This window comes from Amblyraja radiata, chromosome 41 (assembly GCF_010909765.2).
Source record: "Amblyraja radiata isolate CabotCenter1 chromosome 41, sAmbRad1.1.pri, whole genome shotgun sequence".
Taxonomy (NCBI): Eukaryota; Metazoa; Chordata; class Chondrichthyes; order Rajiformes; family Rajidae; genus Amblyraja; species Amblyraja radiata.
The window spans coordinates 3,048,693-3,062,143 of record NC_045996.1 but is presented as its reverse complement, the minus strand read 5'-3'; the positions used below and the strand labels follow the sequence as shown (position 1 = coordinate 3,062,143).

The following is a 13,451-nucleotide window of genomic DNA, read 5'->3' as shown; positions in this document are numbered from 1 at the left end:
ATAATATGTGAATGCTTCATTGAGCATAATTCCGACTGGTAACTACGCACTTCGTCCGAGCACACGTCATGCAAGCCATCTTAAATGACCACCTAAACTGTCATTTGGCAATCTAAAAAGCTGCCAAGGTTGCCCGGCTGGCAACAGGGAAAAGAAGTTAAGCGAGAGCCTTGTATATAATATATATGATTGATGATCCTAATCATCCTATATATATATATATATGCGTGTGTGTTTGTGTGTGCGCGTGTGCTCGTGTGTGTCTCTCTCTCTCTCTATCTATATATATATATATATATATATAGAGAGAGAGAGAGAGAGAGAAAGAGACACACACACACACAAGCACACACACACACATATATATATATATAGGATGATTAGGATCATCAATCATCTAATCATGCAATCATGGTACAATCATGAAGGGATAATTGTACCATGAAGGGATTATTGTTCAGTTTCTGCCCAGGCTTTTGTCAGTTGTAACCTTGAGTTCACAAGCTGTTCTTTGTCACTGTGTTCAGCAGACTTGTTTTCAAGCAGTTAACATTTTTTTTAATGAACTAGCCCCATCAATTCTCTGCTAATCCCTACAATCAGTATATTATTTCTAAAGTGGAGGTCCAGAGCTTCACAATGTTCCATAAGTGGTCTACCTGGGGTGCGAATAGATATATCAATATTTCCGCTGCATGTTCTTATTAATTTGTGTTCTTTGTACGTCAACCAACATTTTAGCCATGTTCATCAGTCACTGCATTGCTTTGGACATCTACAGTTGAATTTATTGCATTTTTATTTATTATCTATGTGCATTGTGTTTACAGGCCTGTTATGCTGCAGCGAGTAAGAATTTCATTGTTCCGTTGTCAGTAATTGATGGTTGTAGGAAAGTAGCTGCTCCTGACAGTGTGAGACTTCATACTTGTTGACCTTCTGCCCGATGGTAGTAGAGGCTAGATAACATGGCCTGAATAGTGGAGATTCTTGGTGATAGAAACCACCTTCTCGAGGTAGCGCCTGATATAGATGCTTTGGGTTCCAGGGAGGATTGGGTGGACTACTCTCTGTCGCTTCCTGCATTCCTGTGAGTTGGAATTGCTGTACTCATATAGGATACTTTCGACAGTGCATCGGAGTATTCAATGATATGCTAAAGGAATTGTACTATTTTTAAATAATCAACACTCCTGGGCAGATGATGATTGAACTTTAATATTATTTGTCACAGTCTACTAGGATAATTCCAATACACTGCTTAATCCAAGCACATTTGCATTGCATCATAACCTATCTACATAAAAGTTAGAAACTTAATGTTGAAAGATTTATTCTGATATGTCAGACATCAGTTGCATTAGCTTTTAAAGTTATTTGTCCTTCTCTACATTTTATTTTTAAGGTTGAACCAAATAAGAAGTTATTCCCTGCCATCTTTGTGCAGCCTTCCAGTCAGAATATGTGCCAGTTTGAACTTGGAAAGCTGAAGGTAAATCCCACATTGTGATATGGGTCATGTTTGGAAACTGTGCATTGAATTCTTAATGCAATTTTTAAAATTGATATTCAATACATCCTATTTTAGTGTTCAAAAGGGAACTGCAGATGCTGGAATATCGAAGGTACACAAAATTGCTGGGAAAACTCAGCGGGTGCAGCAGCACCTATGGAGCGAAGGAAATAGGCGACGTTTCGGGCCGAAACCCTTCTTCAGACTGATGGGGGGTGGGGGGGGGGAGAAAGAAGGAAAAGGGGAGGAGGAGGAGGAGTCCGCGGGCGGATGGGAGGGTGGGAGGAGACAGCTAGAGGGTTAAGGAAGGGGAGGAGACAGCAAGGGCTAGCAAAATTGGGAGAATTCAATGTTAATGCCATACGGACGCAAGGTCCCCAGACGGAATATGGGGTGCTGTTCCTCCAATTTCCGCTGTTGCTCACTCTGGCAATGGAGGAGACCCAGGACAGAGAGGTCGGATTGGGAATGGGAGGGGGAGTTGAAGTGCTGAGCCACCGGGAGTTCAGGTAGGTTATTGCGGACTGAGTGGAGGTGTTCGGCGAAACGATCGCCCAACCTACGCTTGGTCTCCCCGATGTAAATCAGCTGACATCTAGAGCAGCGGATGCAGTAGATGAGGTTGGAGGAGATACAGGTGAACCTTTGTCGCACCTGGAACGACTGCTTGGGTCCTTGAATGGAGTCGAGGGGGGAGGTGAAGGGACAGGTGTTGCATTTCTTGCGGTTGCAACGGAAAGTGCCCGGGGAGGGGGTGGTGTGGGAGGGAAGGGAAGAATTGATGAGGGAGTTGCGGAGGGAGCGGTCTTTGCGGAAGGCAGACATGGGGGGAGATGGGAAGATGTGGCGAGTGGTGGGGTCACGTTGGAGGTGGCGGAAATGGCGGAGGATTATGTGTTGTATTTGCCGGCTGGTGGGGTGAAAGGTGAGGACCAGAGGGACTCTGCCCTTGTTGCGAGTGCGGGGATGGGGAGAGAGAGCAGTGTTACGGGGTATGGATGAGACCCTGGTGTGAGCCTCATCTATGGTGGCGGAGGGGAATCCCCGTTCCCTGAAGAACGAGGACATTTCCGATGCCCTGGTATGGAATGTCTCATCCTGGGAACAGATGCGGCGTAGGCGGAGGAATTGGGAGTAGGGGATGGAGTCTTTACAGGGGGCAGGGTTTCGGCCCGAAGGGTTTCGGCCCGAAACGTCGCCTATTTCCTTCGCTCCATAGATGCTGCTGCACCCGCTGAGTTTCCCCAGCAATTTTGTGTACCATCCTATTTTAGTGTCTTGTTCTTAATGTTAACATTCATATTTTTTCATGTTTAATAATGTTAACCTGCTATGTAAACAAATTGTGATAGAATAATACTATGCCTGTACCTTAGAATGTAAAGATATAATAAGTGAGTGGCCTTCCAGTTAAACTTTAAAATGAACCGTTGAGAGCAAAGATATTGGTGCTTCTCATTTCTTCACTCAACTTTTACAAAGTTCAGCAAAGAAAATGGGATTGCAATTGAATCTCTCAAAAGTTTTACTGCAAGGATATGTGAATTATGCAAAAGATAAATGTAATAAACACATATATTAGTACAGGTGCACAACCTTTTATCCGAAAGCCTTGGGACCAGACACTTTTCGTAATTCGGAATTTTTCGGCTTTCGGAATGGATGATTTTTAGCGTAGATTTTAACGGCTGGCTCAGTGGTAGAGTGCTCGGCTCATATCCGCAAGGTCGCGAGTTTGCGCCTCGATCCCGGCAGTTACTCGATCATGAGTTTGAGTCTTCAATGTAGTTTTTTCTTGCAGAATAGGAGAGAATAGGGAGGGTTAGGCTGGGATCATTCTCTGCGAGATGATCTTAGTGCGGGAGACAAGTGTAGGAGAGGTGTACTGACTGTGTGGGCAGAACTTTGGAAGTGATTGCCCTCCATTCTCAAAAGCCGCTGTGTCTCCCTGTCCCTGGGATAGCAGGGGGCGATCAAACAGCACAATACCCCCCTCCCCCTCCAACTCCAGAGGAACCCGCTCCCCGACGGGCCGCTACGGCGACAAGTGGCAGTTCGCCCACAGCCCGAGCTGCGCCTCCTCATCCGCCACCCCAAGAACAAGACGTACCTTGCACACCATCAGCTTCTGCCCCTACGGGGAGCGTGTTCCTCTGGAGTTGGAGCGGGGCTGGGCTGGAGTTGCTGATCTGGGATCTCCGTGCTTGCAGTGGGCCTGGGGGTCGGTGTCCCGGTGAGGGGGCGCAGCTCGGGCTGTGGGCGAACTGCCACTTGTCGCCATAGCGGCCCATCGGGGAGCGGCTTCTGCTGGTCCTGACGTCTCCGGCCACCCCCCTGTACAGGAGCTGAGACTGGGAACTGTACCGCCCTTGCAGGTGAGCAGGAGAGTGGGGTTGTTTGCAGTTGCAGAGGGAGGGGGCAAGGGCGGTACAGTTCCCAGTCTCAGCTCCTGTCCAGGGGGGTGGCTGGAGATGTCAGGACCAACAGGAACCCGCTCCCCGATGGGTCCCTACGGCGACAAGTGACAGTTCGCCCGCAGCCCGAGCTGCGCCCCCTCATCCGCAACCCGGGTTCCCCTGGAGTTGGAACGGGGCTGGGCTAGAGTTGCTGCTGGCTGTGGGTCTCTGGGATCTCCGTGCTTGCAGTGGGCCTGGGGGTCGGTGTCCCGTTGGTCCTGACGTCTCCGGTGACTGGCACTGACCTGCTGGCATCGCCGACGTGAGGACAGTGCAAAGCTCCCACGCCGGTGCAATGGGCGGGGAGCTGGAGAGAGGAGGGAAGGGGTCACACACATGGCCGGGAAGCAGAGGGGTGTAGGTGGGGTGAAACTGAAGGGAGCGACAATCTGCTGCTGCCTGCCCGCTGGGAACTTTTTAACTCAGCGGGCAGGCAGCAGCAGATTGTTAATTATTAACCCTCCCGCGCAATATACCCTCACCTTCTCTTTTATGAATGGGGTTTAGTTCCCCTTTCTTCGAGGACCGACCGGAGGTTCCGCTGTCACCTCTGCGGGCCGCCCTCGGTGAACGTCTTCAAGGACCTTTCTTCAAGAACCGAAAAAATGTCCGGTATTCGGAGCTTTTCGTTATTTGGAATTTCGGATAAAAGGTTGTGCACCTGTATTCTATAGGAAGCATTCATGTTCCAGGAATGTTTTCATCTTGGTTTGTTTCGTAGAAATGATAGTTTATAGTGAACAGTTTAAAAAAAAAATCTAAGATTGATTTTCCTTATTACATAAAATTTATAGTGCTGAGGAGCCAGACTAGCTCAGAAGAATATATTTTAAACCGTATTTGTGTGTTGATGAATGACAACTCACGGGCAGTCATGGTGGCGCAGCGGTAGAGTTGCTGCTTTACAGCGAATGCTGAGCCAGAGACCCGGGTTCAATCCCGATTATTGGTGCTGTCTGTATGGAGTTTGCACGTTCTCCCCGTGACCTGCGTGGGTTTTCTCTGAGATATTCGGTTTCCTCCCACATTCCAAAGACGTACATGTTTGGCTAATTGGTTAATTGGCTTGGTAAATGTAAAAATTGTCCCTAGGGGGTGTAGGATAGTGTTAATATGTGGGGATCACTGGTCAGCAGGGACCCGGTAGGCCGAAGGGCCTGTTTCCATGCTGCATCTCTAAAAACAAAAACTTTCCTGGATAGCAAGACTGTGATCCCGTCTGAATATCTTCATTGCCCATTGAATCCTCATTGCCCTCTGCATCTCACTACCCTCAAGTCACTAATGACCTTCCTCCCGCACCTCTGACCCCACCCGCTCCCACCAGACCATTATTGGGCAGATAACCAGCCAATATTGCAACAATACTGGAACAGTTTGGTTAAAGAGATAGCTACTTCTGCAGCCTAAGTCCTTACTTGTCGGCTCTAAAGCTTTTGCTATATCCATTGCAGTCGCCATTTCTTGAGATTACGCAAATTAAATCAAAATGGCTGATGTCTGGCATAGAATTATTGACCACGGAAATAGGCTCTTCGGCCAAACTGGTCCACGCCGACCAAGGTGTCTTCCTGACCTGGTCCCGTTTACCTGTATTTGGCATGTATCTCTCTAAACATTGCCATTTGTTATAAATGTATCTAACTCTCCCACTTCCCCTTCTATTATAGAATTGTACAGCAGAGAAATGTTTCATGTGGCTTTCAACATCCATGCTGACATTTTTCCCCAGATATATATATCCCATTCACCCATACTAGGTCCGTGCCTTGCCTAAACAAGCGCCTGTCTAAGTATCTCTTAAGCATAATTTATTCTATCGGATGTTTTTAATATCTGCACCATGGAAAATAGATTATTACCATATATCCTATTGATGCTTAAAATTGTATACTATCAGTCATTATCAGTCATTGCTCAGCATCCATAACTCTAAGAAAAACAAACGCAGCCTTTCAATTTGTTTCCTTAACTAAAATTCACCAATTCAGCGACATCTTGTTAAATTTCCTCTGCAATCTCTTGACGTATCGTGTCTCTATATTCGCAACGAAAATGCACCCAATACCTCAAGTGTTTTATAAATTTGCAATATCTATATATCTATATCATATCATATACCTATTAAAACTCTGATCTTGTATGTGGATTTGTGTGTGTATAATCACATCTTCTCGAACAAACGACGCGGTAACGGTAACATTTTTACATATTCCGGTAGACATTTTTCCTGTGGAGTCCAAAATTGCCTCATCTGAAAATTTCATGCTTATTTCTCGAGTTATTACTGAAAATGTTAAAAAATCTGACAAAACTTTGAATTTAAAAACGACTCTTTCGCTGATGACATCACAATTGGTCTGCGTGCAGTCTTCCTCACGCTGCGAGTGATGTCACCCCCTCCCTCCTCCCCCCCCCCCCCCCCCCGTTATTCAAAACGCTGCCGGAGATAAAGTCGGGCCCTGCACTGAAGCCGCCGAATTCGCAGTCCTTTGGTCGCCGGCCGGCCGCCCGCCCACTTGCCCGCCGCTACCTCTCTGCCCCCCCCCCCCTGCTCCCTCTCTGACCCCCCCACCCCTCCCTCCCTCACCCCCGTTATTCAAAAGTCGGAGATGGTCGGGCCATCGACTGAAGGCCAAAGATCGTAGCTGAAGACTCGTCCCTCTCTGCCTTCTCCCACTCTCTGCCCTCCCCCTCCCTCTGCCCTCCCTCGGGCCCTCCCTCTATGCCCCCCTCTCTCTCTGGGGAGTGGTGAGTATTGGAACCTATGGGTGAGCGTTGGAGTGGTGCCCCCTGTCTGCCCCCTGCCTCTGCCCCCTGTCTCTGCCCCCTGTCTCTGCCCCCTGTCTCTGCCCCCTGTCTCTGCCCTCTGTCGCTGCCCCCTGTCTCTGCCCTCCCTCTGCCATCTCTCTTACGCAGCTCTACCCTCTCTCTGCCACTGTCTCTGCCCTCTCCCCTCTCTCTGCCTGTCACTGCCCTCTCTCTGCCCTCTCTCCCTACCCCCATCCCTCTCCCTCTCTAGCCACGCCTGCGAGTTGGGGGCAATGCGTGAGTGGATAGGGCGGGGGATGAGGTAAAAGGAGCGAATGAATAATATTAATATAATATCAAGTGGGGTGATTATTTCCTTCGCTCCATAGATGCTGCCTCACCCGCTGAGTTTCCCCAGCATTTTTATCTACCAAGGAACTGCAGATGCTGGTTTATACCGAAGATAGATGTAAAGTGTTGGAGCAATTCAGCGGATCAGGCAGCATCTCCGGAGAAAAGGAACAGGTGATGTTTCGAGTCAGAATCCTTCAGACTCTGAGTCCAAAGAAGGGTTCCGACCCGAAAAGTCACCTGTTCCTTTTCTCCAGAGATGCTGCCTGACTCCTGAGATGCTCCATCACGTTGTGTCTATCCCTCTCCTGTTGTTAAGTTTTATCCATATGACCTCATTGGACAATCCCTCCAGGATATGATCTTTAAGTACTGCTGTTATGTTTCCCTAATCAGTAGAGTGACGTTGCCTCCTTTTTTGTATTTCCCCATGTCACATCTGAAATGTCTACACCCTGGAATATTATGCCATCAGTCCTGCATTTATCTCAACAAAGTTTCCATAATTGCAAGAACATCATAATTCCAAGTGCTGGTCTATGCTGTTTAATTTTTCTGACTTGCCAAAGAAGATCCTTGCATTTAAGTCTATCGGCCCCCGTATGCGTTCTGTCTCTGTCTACTCTTCCTACTGGACTTGCCAATTCTACTTCCTACATGCTTGTCAGCTTCCCCACCTGGTACACTGCCACTGTTGGTACCGAACCCTACCTCATTGGTTTAAACTCTCCTGAGTAACATGATCAAGAATGTTGGCCCTCCTCCAGTTCGAGTACAGCCTATTCTCCTTGTTCAAATGAACCTTGCCTGTGAAGAGATGCGAATGATCCATAAATCTGAAGCCCACCATCCTGCACCAGCTATTTAGCCACACATTCAGTTGGCTTGTCTTACTATTTCAATATAGGTACTTGGTAGTTCCAATGACAAAAAGGTCTCTTGCACTACTTGCCTATGCCTACTGTCCTTCTGGTGGTGTCACCCACCTCCTTTCTGTACAATTGACATGACCAACCTGCTCAGCGTACTATCTATCTCATTTTCTGCATCCTGGATGTTCTATTGTTAGTCCAACCATATCTGCAACTGTTTTTACAGTCAGATAGGAGCTGCAGCTGGATATACTTCTCGCAGTAACAGTCACCAGTGGCTTTGACCTATTTCTGTTTCTTGTGTAAAAGCAATAGTAAGTCAATAGCTAAGTTTTCCTTTTGCATTTTGCAGAATATTATGCCCATTTCAGCAGCAATGTTTAAGAGTGAACGGAAGAATACCACACCTCAATGTCCTCCCAGACTTGACGTCCAAATGATCACACCAGTAGTGTGGAGTCGCATGCCAAATGACTTTTTGATTGTAGACACTGGACGCATCAGTGAACGGCATGGTTGGATGGTCGAATGCATTGACCCAATTATCATGATGGCACTACATATTCCTGAGGAAAACAGGTGATATATTGATTGTTTATGGTGTATAAAATAACCCGGTTTAACAGAACGTTATTTTCTTAACAAGTAACATTGAATCACGCTGTTTTAAATAAAGTGAATTTTCATTCAAGTTTGCTTAACTAATTTCAGTTATGAGTTGTCATTTTGCACCTCCTTCCAAAACAAGCTTTAATGTACGTACTTTAAAATATTTTCTTGCAGATGTATTGACATCTTGGAGTTGTCTGAACGCAAAGACCTTTTGAAATTTCACTACCACACATTGCTACTCTACTGTGCTGTTTGTGCATTAGGCAACAACCGGGTTGCCCATGCCATTTGTAGCCATGTTGATGAATTTCAGTTACTCTACACTATTGAGAACATGTACATATCAGGTCTTCTACGTAGCGGCTATTATGATCTACTTATTAGTGTGCATCTGGAATCAGCTAAACGATCTCGACTCATGATGAATAATGAGTTCATTGTCCCTATGACTGAAGAAACCAAACATATCACATTGTTCCCAAATGGGTACCGAGTTCATGGCCTACCTGGTGTGGGAGTTTCCACATGTTTGCGACCCCCACTCCATTTTGCATCTCTATCATTTGTTGGCACTAGTGATGATCGGTACCAGTTCAGCCCTGAGATCCCATTAGACATTCTTAAAACAAAAGCAATTAACATGCTGACTGAGACTGTTCAAGACGGTGGACAACATACAAGGGATCCTGTAGGCGGAAGTGTGGAATTCCAATTTGTCCCAGTACTAAAACTTGCGAGCACTCTCCTTATCATGGGAGTCTTTGACGATGAAGATGTTAAACACATACTTAAGATGATTGAACCTAATGTGTTTGTTGAAGTCAAAGAAGAAGTCGAAAAAATTGAAAGTGAAAATGTAAAGGAAGAAGCAGTGCCAGCAGTCAATGGAGAGGGCGAGGATGAAGGAGAAGAAGCAGAAGAAAAAGAAGAAGAGAAAGATGAGCAAGAGATAGACGAGACAAAAGAAGATATTGTTGAAGAAGGTGCTAAGGAGGAGGAACTAGAGGAAGGACTGCTGCAGATGAAACTGCCCGAATCAGTCAAATTACAGGTATGAATATATTGTTTATTAGAGTTTTTAATATTATTTTTACTTAATTCTCTGGACACAGCTTTATTAACCTGGATATTGTGCTGAGAATAAGGAGGAAGCTTTAGTGTTTGCCGATGTAAAGGAGTAAATACGATAACAGATCCTGGTGACTTCACTTTAACAATGAATTTTGGGTAGCTGCAGTCTAAATTATCCTACTTTTCCATATCCCGTAGGTAGTTCACCAAGCAGCTTGCCAATCACATTATAAAATACTGAGCTGAGTATGTAACCACTGGATAACCATTAATATATTTAAAATGTTTATGATTATCCATTTTCACACCATCTTTGCCAAACAGTCTTTTCAGACACAGAATGTTGAGTTTTAGAAATGAAAAATATCATTTATAAATATAAAAATTTCTGTTCGCCTCCATCATCTCTCAGCTATATGAACGATGTCATTAAGCTGGAAAGGATGCAGAAAAGATTTACGAGGTTGTTACCGGAACTGGAGAGCTTGAGTTGTAAGGAGAGGCTGCATAGTTTGGGACTTCTTTCCCTGGAGCAGAAGAGGTTGAGAGGTAGAGGTATTTAAAATCACGAGGTGGCATGGATAAGAAGGATGGTGATTGTCTTTTCCGAGGGTAGGTAAAACTATAACGCATGGATTTAAGGTGACAGGGGAAACATTTAAAGGGATCCTGTGGGGAGATTTTTAATACAAAGGTGGTGGTTATATGACAGGAGCTGCCAGAGGAAGTTACAGTGGCAATTACAATTTGTACATGTAAACGAATAGAAGAAAACTTTGAGGTATATTGGCCAGATACAGTCAGTGGAAGTAGCTCTGATAAATATCGTGGTTGACGCAGATGAGTTGGGCCAAAGGGTCTGGTTCTGTGCTGTATGTCTCTCTAACGCTAAGATTCAGCAAGATATCTTCAATCTCATTGATTGTGATTTTACTTCGGAGTCACGTGAGTGATTCCGTGAAGAAGTCCTGCCAATGCGCATGCGCATCATTCATTACGTCAGCCGCATTGTCGCACGGAGGCTGTGAGGAGCCGAGCTCCTCCAGTGTTAAGTATTTTAAACTCCAGGTAAGTGGGAAAACTTAGTTGGAGTTCGGGTCCGTTTGCTGTGGTGTTGTGTTTTGTCTTTAGGAAGCACCATGGACAAGACGGGCAAGGGAAAGAGGCGAGCCGGAAAATCGATGGACAGCCGCGGGAGTGCGGTCTGTGAACGGCTGCCTCGTACCCCTGCACAGTCACCGGCTGGGAGCGGGGCGACTGCGGACTTGTTGCTACAAAGCGCGGAGCCAGCGCCAGTCGGGCTTAAGGCAACGCACAAGTCTGTCAGGCCCACGAAATCGGGGGAGTCGGGTCGGGAGGATTCCTCTCCGGGGCTGGATACCGCTTTTGAGCGGATATCCCAAATGGAGCATCTGTTACACAGGTTGCTCCAGCAGGGCACACTCCAGGAGGAGGAGTGGTGTCAGCGCCAGGCTGGAGAGGCCGGGCCAGCAGCACCTAGTTAAAGGCTGCTTGATAGCACCCTCATTGATGAGGCACGTGCAGTGGGTCAGCAGAGTTCTGACCCCGACTCTGACCGTGAGGTCAATCCAAGCGAAGAACGGCAGCTGCGGGGCCTTCAATATCGGGAGCCTCGATCGCCTCGACGCAGTAGTTTGACTGCCTGACCGCAGGAGAAGAAGCAAGGACGAGATAAGTGAGGAGGTGCCTGAAGCAGAATCACTGTGATGGATGTTTATGTTAAATTTATGTAATTGTGTGTTTTGTTTGCTTTTTATTCTTATAAGTGTACAGTAACGATATCTCATTCAAACTTTTTTTTGAATGACAAATAAATTCAATATACGTATGACCTGGATGTAGGGCCTACAATATATGTAGGGCCTGGAGATGTGACTTGCTCATGACCTTGTGTTTCAGGCCCAACAATGTTAATTTGCTTGATTAATGACCTTCCTATCATAAAGTCAGAAGTGAAGATGACTGTTGATGATAATGTAAATTTAAATTCCTTAGCTGCTTTTTTAAGTATTGTTGCCCAAGACACCTGTAATATCATTGGAGAAACCATCATTGGGTATTCTGCCACTTAAGCCCTTTTGCACACACCACCACACCATCTATCGCGTGAGTATGACATTTTTTTGCAGCCCAGTAATGGAAAATAGGCAAGTGGCATGAAACTCCATATAGCAAAGGTCGACAACATTCACGGATAGGATGAGAAGTGTAACGCTGAGAAGTCAACAGATGCTTGCACCAGGCGATTACCACCTCGCTCAAGGTTCAATCATCTATCCTTGCCTTCCATATACATTATCATCGGTGAGTCCCATAAGATGCTGCCTGACCCACTGAGTTACACCAGCATTTTGTATAAACTTGGATCTGCAGTTCCTATTTATTACATTATCCCATATTATAAATATTCTGGGACTGGTGTAAATGTTGCCAATTACCAGAATCTCAAATGGACCTGCCATATAAATATTGTGATCACAGGAGTAGTTCAGAGATCGGGTAACCTGCAACAAGGCAGGCATGTGATCCAATACCCTCCACTTGCTTGGATTGCAGCTCCAACAATACTCAAAGTTTGGCAGCAACCACAACAAAATTGCCTGCTTAAATGCTACAACATAAACAACCTAAACATTTGTTCACTTCATCACGGTGACTACAATGAATGTCAGCTGCAATATGTGCTACAGTTTACTATTGCTTCTCTAGCTGCTCCAACTAGACGCCTTATTCTACTAAACATGCAACTACGACTTCAACTACATATGCAACTAGACTTCAAGTGTGCCCGAGAAAACAGCCAACATAAGCTAGGACCATTTTCGCCCCGGTCAGGAAGCCTAAGGTCCAGCTGGTATCTAATGATGATCACTTTGCAGAGAAGGTGGGAGGGGGTGATATTGGAGGGAATGTGGGATGATGATTGGTAGGAGAGGAAGGGACATGGTTGCTGAGGATGTAATGTAAATCAAGAGCAGAAAAGTACATTTTAAAGGGGGAATGTACTTTATAAACATTCTTGACATTGACTTTTATTTTAAAACCCTGTGAATCCAAAATAGGATTTTTTTACATTTAAGCAAATAAAATTTGAATGTAATTTATGATTATTACCAATTATCTTTCTCATTGCAGATGTGCAAACTTTTGCAGTTCTTCTGCGACTGTGAATTGCGACATCGCGTTGAATCGATTGCATCGCTTGCGGATCGATTTGTTAATAGAATGCAAACAGATCAGAGGGAGCGTTACCGTCAGCTCATGCTGTGCTTCAACATGAGTGCCGCTGAGACAGCCAGAAAAACACGAGAATTCCGCTCCCCACCACAAGAACAGGTAACTCATGAGATATTACTTTAAATAAATGCGTTGATGAAAAAAGTGTTGATGATTAGGATAAATACAATATGGAAAAGTTTTTTTTTTGGTTACCCAGTAATGCTAGTGTGCGCTGATGGATGCCATGGATGACCCTGGCAGCTGGGCACCAAGTTTATATTAGTCATTAGTCCTCCATCGACAATTCACGGGTACATTTTCAGCACTTTTAAAGCGTGGATCGGCATGGCCAACAGTCACATTTACACTGGGCACATGATTGCCGGTGGTCATGGTTGGGCATATCAGAACCTTAATACAGACAATTTCAGCAGCAGGTTGAATGGCAGAAGGCAAAGAGTGGCAATAAAAGTGACTAGCGGAGTTCCGCAGGGATCGATGCTGGGGCCTCTACTCTTCACGTTGTATATTAATGATTTTGATGAGGGGATTGAAGGCTTTGTGGACAAATTCACAAATTATAGG

General features: G+C 45.6%; 1 protein-coding gene across 7 annotated transcripts in view; it reads left to right on the top strand.

The window, feature by feature from the left end:
• ryr1 (ryanodine receptor 1) overlaps nt 1-13,451 on the top strand; it is a 604,017-nt gene that overhangs the window by 206,223 nt on the left and 384,343 nt on the right. For all 7 annotated transcript variants that reach the window (XM_033014584.1, XM_033014582.1, XM_033014581.1 and 4 more), the window contains 4 exons: nt 1,406-1,492; nt 8,296-8,522; nt 8,727-9,606; nt 12,783-12,983. In XM_033014584.1, the coding sequence (XP_032870475.1) occupies nt 1,406-1,492; nt 8,296-8,522; nt 8,727-9,606; nt 12,783-12,983 (1,395 nt within the window). The remainder of the gene's footprint in view (nt 1-1,405; nt 1,493-8,295; nt 8,523-8,726; nt 9,607-12,782; nt 12,984-13,451) is intronic.